The 16,799-nt window shown below is 41.1% G+C and overlaps 1 protein-coding gene across 3 annotated transcripts in view; it reads left to right on the top strand.

The window, feature by feature from the left end:
* Positions 1-16,799, top strand: part of HYDIN (HYDIN axonemal central pair apparatus protein) — a 296,336-nt gene that overhangs the window by 139,495 nt on the left and 140,042 nt on the right. For all 3 annotated transcript variants that reach the window (XM_045534000.1, XM_045533999.1, XM_045533998.1), the window contains exons 20-23: positions 1,139-1,412; positions 3,285-3,428; positions 8,000-8,143; positions 13,146-13,459. In XM_045534000.1, the coding sequence (XP_045389956.1) occupies positions 1,139-1,412; positions 3,285-3,428; positions 8,000-8,143; positions 13,146-13,459 (876 nt within the window). The remainder of the gene's footprint in view (positions 1-1,138; positions 1,413-3,284; positions 3,429-7,999; positions 8,144-13,145; positions 13,460-16,799) is intronic.

The following is a 16,799-nucleotide window of genomic DNA, read 5'->3' as shown; positions in this document are numbered from 1 at the left end:
CAAGTAAAGATGCCCCAGTGAGCATGCCCTGTGGACACATATTTAGATAGAAATGGTTATACCTGACAACTGGCAGATATTCCTTCTGAGTATTTATTTGATGCTTCAACTTATTTATTATACATGATGTTATTTCCTAAGGAGGAACAGATGGGATGAAATCTCAAAGCCTAGTAAAATTGAAAACACGCAGTGCCTGAGGTTCTTTCACCAAAAAAAAAAAAAAAAAAAATACTTTAAAATAAGCCTGTAAATTAGTAAAACGAAAACATCCCAAACAAACAAAAACACATTGGAACCACCTCTAAGAGCTTAGAAATCTGAGTTTTAGCAAAGATCCAGTCAATCAGGAGGTCCTTAATAAATATTTATAGAATGGATGAATTAATGAACAAATTAATAAGTGAAATTAGCAACATCTTTAAAGCACATTTGTCTAAGAAAAGTGACCAGTCTAGACGGTGTCTGGCCCCTTGCAGTCTCCCTGACCTTTGGGCTTAGAGGATATGTGCTGTTTCTCTTCCACACTCCCCTCAAATTGAGCCCATTGTCGCAAGACATTTCACTCAGTCAGTAGAAATTTACTCAACACAATTTGAAATGTGCTTCTCACCCAGTAGGCTATTTTGCTTTCCTTTCACTTCTCAGCAGCATTTCTCTTCTGGTTTTCGCGTGAACTGTGTCTGGGTGTCCTGTGTTGTGCTTGACCTGCCCAGGAAGACTGAGGATGAGTGAGCTTTCCCCAGCCCCTCACCTGGTGGTGGCAACTGTGGGACAAAACCCAGGTGTATTGTACACTATCTGGGTGATGGACACACAACTTTGACTCAAACTGTATAAAAGCAATTCATGTAACCAAAACCTTAGTACCCCCATAATATTCTGAAATTAGAAAAAGAAAAAAACTAGTTTCACAAATTCAACCCTGCTAGCCCCTTGAGTAGATACTATTTTGGCCCATTACTGTGTTAGTTCCTAGTAGCGTCATAACAGCCTTCCCACATTTTAAATAAAAAAGAATATCTTATTTTGTTGTTTATTGTCTTAAACACTTACAGAGGAATAAATCCCAAGGGTGTAGAGCTGAACAGAACATCCATAAGTTGAATCCTCTCAACACCTGCCTCTTGTTTTCCAGCCTGGATACCCATTATTACCGATTTAAGTTGACCAACAAGGGACGTCGGGTCCAAGAGTTGTTCTGGATGAACGAAAGTTTCCGTCCTCAGGGCAAGCTGAGCAAGAAGGGCCCGGTTAAGAAGGGAGGTGCTAATGGCCAGCTCCAGCCCGATGGCTCCCAGGAGCCCAGGGGTCCACAGACCCCAGTGTTTCAGCTCCACCCCGTCAGGATGGAGCTGTACCCAGGCCAGACGATTGATGTGATACTGGAAAGCTATTCTGCGACTCCCAGGGTAAGAGGACAACACATTTAGAAGCTATTTTTTTTTCCTAAATAAATCTTTGCTATATGTGTTTCTCAGGAGAGTCCGTTGACATTTATCTGAGAAAGGATGTGGTTTCTCAAGGATTGTATACAGCACTGAGTTGCCATGGCAGCATCCGTGGCTTTCAAGGTTCAGGTCTGCTCAGTTTTCTGTTTGTTTCTATAGCTACCATGAACCCAACCTTAAAGGACCCTTTAAAGCAGGTTCTCGTTCCCAGGGTTGACAGTGACCAACTAGCAAGTCTCTGGTAAAGAAACATCCAGTTTTCAGCCAAAGCAAATTCTCCTATTAACATTTAGCAGTATTAATTTAATATTTATTCAAAAAGAGTGTTTTTATAGATACTCTGGACTGCCTCTCTTTTCCAGATATTGGGACATCCCTGGTTTCTTTTCTCCCAGTCTGACTACTACAACAGTGTCACATTTTAAAGCATCATCTTTTTATGTGTCAATGAAAGAGCAACTTTTATCTTCAGCAGCCCTGGTTTTCTTCTCTTATTTACCTTACTACCATACATTCTGCTTAAAACATTTTAGTAGATCCAAACCACGTGTCTCTTTATTTCTATACCTTCATGGAGTTTGGAAACCATCAAAAACCTAAAGGAAAGACTTTTGAAGTCACTTAAGCATCTCTCCCACCCCACAAATGCAGAGTTTTTAATGAGAAATGATGCTTGTTTAAGCTCCTGTTGTGTCACTAAGTTAGGAGATGGTATTGACTTGTCCCCTCATGAAATAGGAAGCAATAAGGAGTTTATCTCCCAGCAGACATGATGGGAAAGCTAGTCCATTGCTTTGCTTCTCTAAGGTCACAGATTTCACTTTATTTCATTTCATTATTTCTTCACGGAGCATTTTCAGGTAAAACACATCCTCAGTGCCCCAAAAAAGGGTATCCCTCATTATGGAGTATATAATGTGCTCCTTCTGTCTGTTATTCAGGTCATCAGCCAACTTTTATTGTATATATAGCATGTGACAGGTACCGTGCTAGGCACTGCGGATGCAAAGATGAATAGAACACAGCCCCTTATCTCACCACACTGACAGCCTGTTGGAGGAGCATATTTACAATGTGGTTACCCAAGAGTTGACCATGTTTTTAAAGGTACTAAATCTGAGCTTCTTGAGCACTAAATTCAGTTTAAGCTTTCCTAAAAGCCTCCCTGAATGTTCTTCCAGATCATGCTACATAGTTGAGAAAAGACTGGGATTAACATCCCAAACCTGAGCACTCTTCAATATAAGCTATTTATGATATAAATTCACTTTGGGAACTTCTACTTTATAAAAATCTGGGCTTTTTGGGTCCAAGGGAATCTTAGTTTCTAATGCATGTTTTTTTAAATATTTAAGTATGAAAGGTGAAAATTTTTCAGCTGCAGTCTCCAGCTAGTTTGATAAGAAATCATATAACTACCATTTAACTATAAGCCCTGTGAAGGGTTTTATCTGCCTTGTTTATCAGTTTTGTACTGTCAGCCCCTGACACAGCCTGGAGGCATAATAGATCCTACACCACACACACACACACACACACACACACACACACACACACACACACACACACACACACACATGTATTTTGTACTGAATGTAAATTGTTTGTGTCCTCAGAGGCAGTCAGAAATAAACACAGAATCCATTAAAGCCATATTTAACCAACCAGAATGTAATGTGTGACAGAAAGCAATCCCTGAAATGCACTATTCAGAAAGTGTTCTCTTCCCCTCGTGTCCCCAGGAAGGTAGTTGGGAATCAGTTTGCTCTTGGTAGGTCATTAAGTTGTCTGAGTTATGGTTGTTCCCCAGATGTTGGCATATCTCGTTGGCAGGTAGTTAAAGAGAAGCTGGTGTGCCATGCCGTCGTTGGGGCGAAGAAGGGGAAGAGCTTGGTGATGATCGTGAACGTCACCTGCGAGTTCATCACGCCTCTCATCCAGCTGTCCACCAAGCAGCTCATCTACCGACTGGAGAAGGTCAGTGGGGCCACACCAGGGAGGGCTGGATGCTCCAACTGGGGGTCAGCGTGTTCACATTTTCATTTTGGAAGATAAATCAATAGGAATCCTGTTATACCCATTACACAGCTCGTATTTCCTAAGCTTCAGAGGCCAGTACACATTCAACTAAAAATTCTGAATCTACACCTACAATCCTTTGAAATGTAAATTGCTATGGAAATTCTACTTTCATCATTCCTAATGTATAAGACTAAAGTGAAGGAGTATTCCAGTGTACTGAAAATGCATTTTATTTGATCATTTTACTCTAACTGGGTAAAATAAACATCACATTAGAGAAAGGGTTGGAGTAGAATGATTGATCATTACAGTCAGTCAGAATAGCTACCACTTACTGATTAGCACGTGTTGGGCACTGAGCTATGTTCATTGCGTACATTTTCCCACTTGTCACTCATGCAGTGGGTTCTGTTATCACTCCCATGATACACTTGAGGAAACTGAGATACAAGTTAAGCTGGAGAATAATCAACTTGAACTATTTGGTTCACACTCTTTAACTTAAATGGCTATATATGTCCTTGATTTTATATGGCCATTAAGGGCAGGCACTAAGTGGCTGCCTCTCAGGGCAGGGGGTCAGGATGGTGAGGAGGTGGAGGAGATATCACAGTAGGATTTGACCTACTCCTAGGCAGGTGTCCATCCTAGAATTATTTACCATTCAAAAAAGACACATATGGAATATATCTCTTCTAAGTCGGGGACTGTGCTGGTGCTGAAAATCTGATGAACCAGACAGCTATAACCAAATCTAAGATGCTGGTTGAAGTTATAGACTTTTAAAAAGTTATTGAAATTTAATAGTTTAGGTTACCATCATAAACAATGCTATGAAGAAGATGTGTAAGGTGCTATGAGGGCATATATCGGGAGACTTGGCTTTATCTGTCCGTGTGGTCAGAGATGGCTTCCTTGAGCAAGTGCTTCAAGTTGAGACTTGAAGTAAAAATAGACATTAGTTTGGTGACAAGCGAGGGGAAAATATTATAGGCAGAGGGAGCGGTGCACATGAAGGCCTGAGTTAGGAAACGGACAGCTTAGTGGGCTTGAAGAACTGAAAGGCTGCCTTGGACGGAGAATGTGCCAAGCATGGCAAGAGCTCTGTCTGGGGACATGTAGCGTGCCTGGGAGGCATGCTCGGGATGTTGGGGTTTGTTCTGGGTGGTCACTGGAGAGTTTCAGGAAGGGAAGTGATGTCATCAGATTTAGTCATTGAAACAGTCATGCTGGCTGCTGAGTGAAGTATTTATTAAGGCCTGTCATGTGCCAGGCATTGTGCCAGGTGCTAGGGATACAGCAGTGAGAACAGTTCTCCCTGCTGAATTTCCCAGCCTACTTGGAAGACCAAGCATTAAGTAAGCCATTGTCCCATAGCATGATCTGTGCTGTCACATAAAAGTGCCGGGTGTGGCAGTGCCCAAGCAGTCATGGGTAATCAACTGGGGTTCCTTCCATTACTTGGAGGTTTACAGGAGAATGTTCGAGACCATTAATTCTGGTAGTGGATTCCATTATATTTTGTTCATTAAAACAAATGAACATCTACTGAGCACCATCATGGGCAAGGTATTCTGCTAGGAGGTAAGTAAGGGAGCTTATAACCTAGTAGGAGAGGCAAGGTGTACAAGTTCAATTCAAATCCACGAATAATTTTTGAGCACCTAACAGAGTATTAGACACCTACAATGTATAAGGCAGAAAAGACACATCAAAGACCCTGTTTAACTGATGAGTGGGGAAGGTGGACATTGAAGAAATAGAATAAGGGTTTCAGCAACAGGAAGCTCAACTAACAAGCAAAACATGGAGCCAACAACCTCCATAAGATGTGTAAAAAGAAAATACTATAAGAGTTCCTGCTACAGTTATTAAGCTTTAGTGCTCTGTTTTAAATTCTTCCTTTTTATTTAATAACTAATCAGTAAAGATATTTATTGGCAACAGCTGCACTGGATTTGGTAGCATCATATTTTCTCTGAATGCAGCTATTCAGAGAAAGTTCAATGACTATTTATTGAATAGCTATTCCGTGCATGACACTGTATTAATGTTAAATATACAGCTTAGTTTCTTATTAGATTTTTCTAAGCCTATAAACACTCATAAAAATGTGTGGGTAGTACTCCTGCTCCTTTTCTTCCTTTCATATCCTTATGCCTTTGTTGGGGGGGGGGAAGGGCAAGTATATTTTTGTTTAAATCTCTATTGTTTGAGTTTATCACTAGATTAAAATACACAAATATTTTGAATATGGCATTAACTTCTTACTGAATCAAAAAGTGAATTGAACTACAATTCCCTGCTTGTGCCCACCCTTCTCTCTTTTCCCCCAAATATGGGAAGTTTGAAATCTGTCCTAATACTGTATTGTTCATTTTCATTTCCTGCTCACATTTAATCCATATCAGGGACAATTAAGAAATGCAACTTCACTGCCCAGCATACATAAGAGACCTGCTAGGCCTCGGCATTCAGATTTAATTGTATGACACCCAATTACCTGCTCCGTCTCCTTGTTTTCGTCTCCAGGCAGTACATCCGGTTTGATGCATTAGAACATAATGATACCAACCCTATCTATGGAAAGAATTTTTCTATAACTGTTTCCTCGGTTTTGATCTACTTTATAACTATCATACCATTCATAAGCCACAGAGGTGAAATCCCGCTGAAACATCTCTGTGGGATTGAAAAGGTCAATTGAAACTAGCAGCCAGCTTGCTTCATGAAGTTCCAGCGGCAAATTCTGTCTGCTGGTATTTGGGGAGACAAAAACCCAAAGAGAAGGGGTCATTTTAAAATAGAATGGCTTCTCAGTGCTTCCACTTCTCATCACTAACCTCTGAATGGCCTCTTGCCAAAACCAACCAAGTGTGGCTTCTTCACTTCAAAGCCATCTGCAGTGACACAGCAGCCTTCGGGGAAGGTCACTGGGTGGACAGTTCTTCATGCAGCCTGTTGCTTAGTAAGCCCAAAAGTGCTGCTTCATCCCTCCCTAAACTGTAGCATGCAACCTGCAGGTACACGGTGAGTCTGGTGTCTGTGTTACCATGTTAGAGGGAGGGAAACAAAGGCTGCCATCTCAGGGCAAATGTCATACCAGACCCCTAAAATAACCTTGAGAGCATACGCAGGGGTAGTGGGGTACAACCGAGGCAGGAAGCTCGAGCCAATGGGTGCTGGTCACCCAAGCTCACCCAGGGCCAGGGGACCTGGGAACCACAGTGGGAGGAAGACTGTGCTGGAAAGAGAACTGGAAGACAGAGTCAGATCAAAATCTGAAATAGAAGGATTTAACTGAAATTGGAACAAAGAGAAAAGGCAAATCAAAACAAGGAGGCCTGGAAAAACAGGCTAGAGTTGTTAGAAGAGCCAGGGAATGACTGGAGGGAGGTTCTCTTTGGAGGCTGTATATTAAGGCTTCTGGTCACCTACTGCTAATATTAAAGGACACCCTTTCCAGGGCACACGAGATATAATGTGGGCACCAGCATCAGAATGAGAAAATTTCAGTCTGGCCAGAACTTCTGGCTCCGGGTTCATTTCTGATACCTTTTCTAGTTGAAGATTAAATCTGTTATGTCTAACAGAGTAAAAATATGCTTCTAAATCAGCTTTTCTGGTGTTATCAGAAAAAGATTCTAGGAAATAGGTATGAGCATTTGTCAATATAACAAATTAAGTATATTTGCAAATTGGTTATTTTAAGCATGGAAAAATACAAGGGCAAAATGCTTTATTCATTATAATAATACCTAGATTTATCCACAAGATATCACTAATTTATTAGACTTTGTTTCATGACACTGTGGAAACTTCTATAGTAATAGTTTTATCCAGAAGCATGAGCCATATAGGTTTTTTCAACTAAACAAGAGAGGAAAGTCTGATCTATGTTCTCTGGGTTATATAGATCCACTTTTTAGTAGTCAACCAGACATCATTCCACATGATTTATCTAAACTTCTGTAAGGGAGAAAAGAATACACACACATACACACACATACATACATATACACACATACACAGAGGGAGAGAGAGAGAGAGCATTGAATTTGTTGTTCTTTGTTTTTGTTTTTTTGGGTTTTTTTTTTTTTGGTTTTTTTTTTTTTTGAGGCAGAGTCCCACTCTGTCACCCTGGCTAGAGTGCCGTGACGTCAGCCTAGCTCACAGCAACCTAAAATTCCTGGGCTCAAGCAATCCTCCTGCCTCAGCCTCCCCAGTAGCTGGGACTACAGGCACACGCCACCATGCCCGGCTAATTTTTTCTATATATTTTTAGTTGTCCAGATAACTTCTTTCTATTTTTAGTACAGACAGGGTCTTGCTCTTACTCAGGCTGGTTTTGAACTCCTGAGCTCAAACGATCCACCCACCTCGGCCTCCCAGAGTGCTAGGATTACAGGTGTGAGCCACTGCGCCCGGCCGAATGTGTTGTTAATAATGAATATGAGACTTTCATTGCTACAGGCTCACTATGTTTACTATGACATGGTTTATTTCCTGTTTTTCTGTTTTTGCAGACACCTGATGCTGTGCTGGAACCTGATTACCAGCCCTTGGTCATAAAGAACATTTCCACCTTGCCCGTGAACATGTTGCTGTCAATCTCTGGACCCTTCTTTGTGTGTGAGACTGATAAATCCCCACTGCCCGCCGTTCCTGAGGTATTTCAACAGGGGTGTCCTAACAAGCTCTGGGGGGGGGTGCTGTGTGTGTGGAAAAGGAAGAGGATAATAACAATACACCACCTAATCGAGTTCAGAAAAATAAAAAGGATCCAAAGGAAACAACCAGAAAAGACCACAAAAAATTTAAAATTAGTGATCAGTTCCAATATCATTCAGTAGAAACACTATCACTAATGGTGTGAGAACTTCCAGCTCATTGTGATAATGCTTTCACTCTGGCCCACTGTAATGAAGACAATCTATAGAAAGCAGTGACTTTCTACTAACAATAGTAAAGATTTTTTTCTCCCCACTCAAATCCAGTCAAAACTCCATATGCAAGGAAATGAAGAAATAGCCAAGCCCAGTCTCCAAAGCAGCAAGCCCTTCTCCAAATACCGAGGAATCTGAACCAAGCTGAGGGAGGCAGCTAGGAGTTCACCCCGGCCACCAGTCTGGGACAGGATGTAGCGTTCTCTAAACAGCCCTGCAAGATTGTCCCCATGATCCTTTGCTAGGTGTAAAGACACCAGTGGAAATGGCTGGGCCACGGGCCAGTGACACTGCAGAGCTGTAGGAGAGGAGGAGTGAAGGAGAAACCACACCGGTTTTTTTTTTTGCTCAGCCTCCCGCTCTAGGGAGTCAGCTAGTGGGGAAGTGCCGTGAAAAGGAAGAGGGGCAGGCAGCAATCGTGACATCTCACAGGAGGGAGCCTGTGACTTAAGGATATTTGCTGGGAGCCACACTCAGGGAGATGGATCTTTAGGTGAGAGTGGGGAGAGGGCACTTGGTGAGAGGGTTGTCTGGACAGTACCCGAGGGGAGGCTGCAAACTATACTGTCACCATCACCTGCCCCTCCCCACAGATTCTTTGAATGAGTGGGTCTCATCCAAACACAAGCTGGGGAAAAAAACTGTTAAGGTCTTTGAACAGAGAAAGAAAAGGAGGAAATGGTCATAAGCAAGAGGCAGATGAAAACATACTGCAAGGGGATGCACCCAAGGAAGAAGACCAAAGGTACAAACAGGTAGTTCTCTATCGTCTCAAAGGAGTTAGATAATATGACCTGTCTTTAGAAGGGGCTTAAGGAGGAGATGCAAATGTTCAAAGAGATGAAAACTGAACTCACAGAGCATAGGAAAACAAATGGGAAAATGATTCAGACATGAGCACCTTTCTCAGCCTGGATGGTAGACTAGGCCCATTCTTGTCCCTCCTGAGATCTTAATAGGATAAAAGTAGAAATTTTCCAAAACGAAGGAACCCAGAGCATTAAAATAAAGGGGAAGGAGATGGACTTGACAAAATAATGAGAAATTTAAGCTAACTTCTAGAAGATAGAATGAGAGAATGAGGATTGGAGTAGCCTTTAAAAAAGGCACATAAATATGCATTCCAGAAAATGTTCCAATGAAATTGTAAAAGATGAGGGAGTTGTTCTGTCCAGGGCTCTAGAGTAGCTCTTGGCTCAGAGGCAACAACGCTGAGGAAAGGGTAAAAATAGAGGCATTCTGTGTGTGCCAGACCCCACCCAGAAAGTGTGGACAGTTGGCTTTTATCCCAAGACAAAAATAATACTCTTCTCCAGAGACAGATCAAAATGTGTGGGGAAATCTAGTGCTTCTAGTGTTGTCAGTGTTTGTACCCTGGAATAAGCCCTCCTCATTCTTCATTCTGGTATTTGGGGTGTGTCCACAGGTTGATTGTACCCTCTCTGCCCGAGCAAATGGTTCAGTAGACCAGCCCTACTACTGGAATTGAGAAATGGTGGGCTCTGGAGTTGTTGGGGTGGCAGGCTGGATCAGGAACTACTGTTTCTTAATAATTCTCATAGCACAGTTTCACCTTTTTATATTTTATATTATCTGTCATATAATTTTATAATTATTTGTTGTATTATTTATGTTATATTATAATTTTAAGAAAACCACACATATAATTTAGAAAATAAAGAACTTGTACAAATCAACAGGGAAAATGCCAACAACCAACTAGCAAAATAGGCAAAAGAAATGAACAGAGAGTTCACAGAAGAGAAAATAAGATGACTTCTAAATGTCATATTAGAGAATGTACAAATTACAATTACTATGAAATACATTTTCTTAACCTATCAGATTGGCAAAGAGAAAAAAGTGGATAGTGCTGTGTGTCAGGGAGGGAATGTGGAATCAGGCAATTTCCTACAGTGCTGGGAAGTGGGCATTGAAAGGTAATATGGCAACAGTTACAAGATTTTAAATGCCCGTACCCTTTGACCTAGTATAATAATTCCATTCCTAGAACTTTATCCTGCAGACGTAGACACAGTATACAAGATGACATATGTACAAGATATTCATTGCACTGTTAATTATAAGAGCAAAAGATTGGGAACCAATGTCCATCAATAGGAGATTGGCTAAATAAATGATGGCAGAATCACATGATGGAATGAAATGCAGCTTTTGGAAAGAATGAAGCAGCTCCACATGCAATGATATTGAGTGATCTCCCACTGAGAAAAGTGAAATGAAGAACAGTGTGCTATCATATGTGCAAGAAATTAAACAATACATATACAAGTATGATTTTATATCTATAGAATAAATCTATAAGGATACACAAGACATTTTTAACCTTGGTTCCCTCAGGTGAGGGAAACTAGTTGGCTTGGGTAAGAGTTGAGGAGAAGGGCACAAGGATGACTTGCTTTTTTATTGTTCTATCTATTCAAAATATAAATGAAATGTTTTTAAAAGATTTTTTGAAATAAAGCCACACTTGTCCGGGACAAAATAATATAGAATATTCAACAATGAAACACATCTTAGTAAAGTTACAGGACTTACTGATAACCAAGGGAAAAGACCTATCAAGGGAAGATGTTAGAGTTTAAACTAACCTCATACTTCTCCACAATAACACTTAATGCCATATGACAGCAGAGAAATGACTACAGAGTATTGAGGGAAAGAACGGGTGACCCAAGAATTTTATAACCAGCCAAAGTACCCTTTGAGTATAACGGTAACAGACAGGCCCTCTCAGGACGCAAGGAAACATTGAGTACAATGTTCACGCACCCTTGAAAAACTAATTTGCCAGTGAAATCCAGCCATCTACAAGAATCAAATAAGGTGCTTGGGAATGAAAAAACTGTGAGGAAAAGACTGACAGGAGGACTCAGTCCATTTAATTATACAACTGAGACTACACAGCTTTGGCAGTTAGGACCTCAGAACAGAATGTTTTAAACCTCGGCTTTTTAAACTTCGCTATAGCCAACAAAAATTGGGAGGTGGGGGGAGCATAAGTGTGCTGGTGTCACCCCCCTTTACAGCCAGGTGTCAATAAGGGATTTCCAAAGTTGAAACTGCTTTATATTTAACCATCTTTTTCCTTGATTGTAAAGGGAACATAGTGATAACTAACATGTATATACCACACACTACATGTAGGGCACTGCCCTGAAACACCTCACATATAATTACTCATGACAACCTTTTAAAAAGAGGTAGTTACTATTATTAGCCCTATTTTACAGATGTAGAAACTGAGGTCCTGTGTTTTGCCCAAGGTCACACAGCTAGTAACTGGCAGAACCAGGATATGGACCCAAGCAGTCTGGCTCCGGAGTCCTTAATCTTAGAAATTAATATCCCTTGTGTAAGAAAAACTTCTTCAGGATTTTTTTTTGAGAAAAAAATTCAAATATGATATTTTTTACAAAATAGTGTAGTCTAATTCCATTTTTGTAAAATTCTATTATCCCTCTATCATGTCTGGACTAACATTTACCAAATGTTAACTCTGAGGAATAATATGTGGTAAAATTTTGGATGAATTTCTAATTTCTTCTTTGTGCTTTTACATATAATGTAATTTTTTGTAGCATTTCTACAAAACAAGTCATTCCTCTGGGGAAAAAGTTGAAGTCAATCTTTAAAACATTGAAACACCAAGCATTGTGATATCAAGTGCTAGAGATACCATGGTCTACAAGGATGGATTCTCAATTGTGCCCGGCCACCTGTGCCAGCGGTAAAGTCAAAGGACAGGTGGCTGGGCTGGCTTTCAGATGGGATTAGGCCAACTGAAGAGTCATGACGTTGTCTGATTGTTGAGTCAGGCTATTGGCTTTATCAACTGAAATCACCTAATCATGTCACTGAAGTGCACAGTTAAATATCTGAACTGTTTAAGTCCAGTGGAAAGAGGAGGTGTGCTGTAGACAGATTCATTCCTGTGTGCAGCCATCCCGCCTGCCTCAGGGCACTTGCTGCAAAACCACGAGGTGGCTTTCGTGCCCATTAAATGAATTGAGCATTGCCTAAAAAAAGCTCACTCATAGCCAGCCTTTCCAGGGGAAGGTGTTACTGCAGACACCGGCCTCAAGGACCACATGGGGATTTGAATCAAAGAGGGAAAAGAACAAATAAAATCTACTGAACAAACCCTGTACAGCTGTGGACTGTCATTTTAAGTTGAATAGAAAACAGCAGAAAGTGGATAGCAAAGTAGATAGCACTGTGCTTAAAAGTTCGGATTGCAAACATTGGAAAAGAAATTAAATCACCTAATCTGTCCCTTTCTGGGTCACTCTCTACAGAGCCTCCCAGTGCTTTAGAAAGCCTTTTTAAAAATTTTCTTAAAGAACTTTTCCCACTTGTCTGGGAAGATCATTTCACAATCTAATTTATTTTCAGTTAAGAATTCTTATAACCCCACACGACTCTTATCAAAATCTCTTCCTTCAAATAATTCCTCTCCAGATTCTCCTTGCCTTCATCTTCAACTAATAAAATGTGTATGCATATATATAAATATCTGTACTTGTATGTACTAGCTGTTTAATTATGTATGTGTGTTTATATACAGATTTTATACTAACATGTATGTGTGTGTGTATCTGTGTGGACATAAATCTATATAAATAAGCTTGGTTGTCCTGTTTCATGTATCAGGTTGGAAATGCATAGTACAAAAGTTGGTAATTCCCCATTTTCTTGTTTGTAGCCTATTAAACTGGACATTGATGAAGAAAAAAACCTGCTGATCAAGTTTGACCCTTTCTACAGAACTGATTTGAACAATTGGGTGGCAGAAGAAATTCTAGAAATTAAGTATGTGGAACACCCTCAAGTAGAAAGCCTGAACCTGCATGGAGAGGTGCATTACCCCAACCTCAGTTTTGAGATGATGGAGCTGGACTTCGGCTGTATCCTGAACGATATGGAGGTCATTCGCTACATTACAATCACCAACTACAGCCCCTTGGTTGTGAAGTTCCGCTGGTTCTTCTTGGTGAATGATGAGGAAAATCAAATAAGGTACCACCAGCATAGAAATCCCGCAGCACTCTGCTGTTCATTCCGTTCCTCTTTCAGCCTTTGCACTGGGTTTCTTCCTGTATTCTGCGTCCTGGTCATTCATGAATATTTTCAGTTCTGACAACTAATTACTGACAGAAGTAACAAAGAATTTAAAATCATGATCCTCCCTAGATTTCCAAACTAGAAAAGTATATAAAACATCTTTGAGAGCCCCAGTGAGTACTAAGTTAACAGAGCAATATCTATAAGCCTGCCTTAATTTCGAATCTAGTGTAAGATCATTAGACATTTATCACTAAAAAAAAGTCTTTGTAGTATTTTTTAAAATTATTATTTTATTGTGGTAAGAACACTTAACATGAGATCTACTCTTTTAAATGCTGCAGTGAAGATGGGAGTGCTAATATTTCTTTGAGATCTTGATTTCAGTGTTTTTGGATAAATACCCAAGAGTGGGATTGCAGCATCATATGGTAGTTTTATTTTTAATTTTTAAGGGAACCACCATGCTGTTTTCCATAGTGGCTGCACCATTCTGTATTCCCAGCAACAGTATACACGGTTCCAGCTTTTCCACATCCTCAGCAACACTTGTTGTCTTTTGGTTTTTTGATAATAGCTATCCTAACGGGTGTGAGCTGATATCTCATTGTGGTTTTAATTTGCATTTCCCTGATAATTAGTGATGTCGAGCATTTTTTATGTACTCGTTATCATTTGTAGATCTTCATTGAAGAAATGTCTGTTCAAGTCCTTCACCCATTTTTAATTAGGTTATTAGGGTTTTTATTTTATATTGGGTGAGTTATACAAGCTCTTACATATTTGGAAGATTAACTCCTTATCAGATACATGGTTTGCAAATATTTTCTCCCATTCCACAGGTTATATTTTCACTCTGTTGATTGTTTCCTTTGCTATGCAGAAGCTTTTTAGATTGACATAGTCCCACTTTTTTATTTTTGGTTTTGTTGCCTGTAGAGTTTACTTAGTAAGCATTTCAAACTCCAAGCATGGATTGAGAGGACTGTACATTGAGTGTGTGCCACGCCAAGCTCCATGTTGCCTATTCTGAATATTTCAGTGGGTTTCTGTTCTGGTCCATATGTGTGTACGTATAGACATATACACAGTTAAAACATAAGGGGAGGTGGTGACTGCTGCATTTTCTTCTTGATTGGCAACGAGGACTAAGGGCTTTTGTATGTTTCCTTATTGGATGTTTAACATTCAGTTTTTAGCATGTGAATGTCGTGTGGACATTCTTAACTGAGGAAACCGCATGTTGTTTCCATAGAGGCTTGTGAGTGCTTTCTGTACATAATCCTCATCTTACATCTGACAGCCACCCTATTCTTTCCTGTGCTCGTTACCACGGTAACAGCGACTTGCTCTGGATGTCTTCCGGAGACATCTAATGATGACCCAGCATAGCACCAAAGCCAGCAGCCGGTCCTGGGCCAGAGCATTGGAACCTGCTCATTAAGTGCTGTGGACTGTTTGGGTTTGGCATGAAATTCTGTAGAGGGTGAATGTTTAAAATAATTATGGAAAAATCAGCCAACCTGACCTAATGCGCTTTGAATACCAGATTTTGTGGAGTTATTCTGATGTAACACAGCTAAATGAGTTTATTCCATCTGGGAGCAAGGACATGCTTTATTTATTTTATATTTTTGAGAGGCCATTTTCATAATTAAAATAATGACATTTTGAAAATGTACTTGTCCAGCACTGAAGATAATACACTTAAGTTTTCATTGGTTATTTAACCATTTTTCTCTTCAGTATCTTCCCATCTCTTTATGTTCAGCCTCTGTTTATAATTCATTTGTTCATTCATTCATTCATTCAGAGAGTCATTCAGAAAACATTTGATAAATTATTCTTGTGGACCAGATATTGAGGCATCGGGGTTATAAAAGTGAACAAGACACAATGCCCATGCTGGGGCCAGTGGGGAAGGCAGATGTGTAAAGCCCAGTGAACATGTGATAACGCCGGGCTCTAGGGGTGGGAGGGAGACATGGAGTTCCCCGAGGAGTTGGAAAAGGCTGCACCAAGGAGTCCAACAGTTAAATGTTCCAGATGGAGAAGCGGGGAAGCCTTCTAAGTAACAGGAATAGCATGTATATGCCAGTTAGGATTCATGGGTTCATTCTGCTGCAAGTCATAGAAAACCTGACCCTAAGCAAAAAGTAAAAGGAAAGTAAACTCATTGGTTTACACAACTTAAAAGTTCAGATTTATTCTGGCTGATAGCCTGACTCACAGCGAGAATTCGAACAGGTTCTCTGTCTCTCGGCTCTGCTCAGCTTCATGTGTTGACCCCATTCTCAGATCAGCTTTCCTCGTGGTTACCAAATGGCTGCCCACACTCCTAGATCCATGTCCTTCAGGACTCTTGAGCTTTTTCTCCCAGAACTTCCAGAAGATTCACTCTGGTCAGACTGACTTAATCACATTTCCTGCCCCCCCCCCATCCCTAATCAGTTGCTGCCAGGGGAGGGCTATGCACTTGTCATCATGGGCCTGGCTACATGCCTCGCCCCAAAAGCTGCAGATGGTGATCCCATAACTGTAGGCTGCAGGTGGGAATGCAGTAGCTCTCCAAACAGGAACTGACTCCGGAGAGAATGGGTGCTGGACAGCAGTGACACACACCCACTACGGTGTCGGCAGAGGCTGCGCCAGTGTGGCCAGAGCCCAGACTTCACTGGGGTGGGAGAAGTTACGGGAGGCAAGTCTGGAGAGGTGTATTGATAGCAGTGAGTGGGAGGCCTGGCGTTCCATAAGAAATTTAGACTCTTTCTTGGGGCAGTGGTGAGATCTGTAATCAAGAGGGTGACAGAGTCGGTTTTTATTTTTTCAGAAAGATAACTTTTAGCCACATTCAGCACAGCTGCCCAACCCCTTCTTCCTGAAACATTCCTTTCTTGGCTTGCAGAACACCATCTTCTCCTGCTTTTCCTCTCATCCCCTCGACAACTCCTTCTCAATCCTCTGCCAGCAACCCCGCTGTGGGAGCAGGATGCAGGGCCCTGCCCTGGGCCCTCTGCTCCTCCTAGAGATTGACTCATGCCCAGAGCATCTGTCAGCCTCTCTTGCTGAGGCTTCCAAGTGTGTAGCTCCACCTAGACCTGCTGCTGAGTTCCAAGTCCATTGCCTTCTTGACATCTCCTCTTGGATATCTCCCAGGTGATTCTGCCTGTCCCAGCCTCCAATGCAGCCTGTCCCAGCAAATGACATCAGTGTCCTCCTGGGAGGCACTAGGATTCCTTCCTCTCCTTAACCCCACCCACCCCATCCAGTCCACCACCAAGTTCTACCTCTTCTG

Source organism: Lemur catta, chromosome 20 (genome assembly GCF_020740605.2).
Source record: "Lemur catta isolate mLemCat1 chromosome 20, mLemCat1.pri, whole genome shotgun sequence".
Classification (NCBI taxonomy): Eukaryota; Metazoa; Chordata; class Mammalia; order Primates; family Lemuridae; genus Lemur; species Lemur catta.
This window is presented reverse-complemented; position numbering and strand designations above follow the sequence as displayed.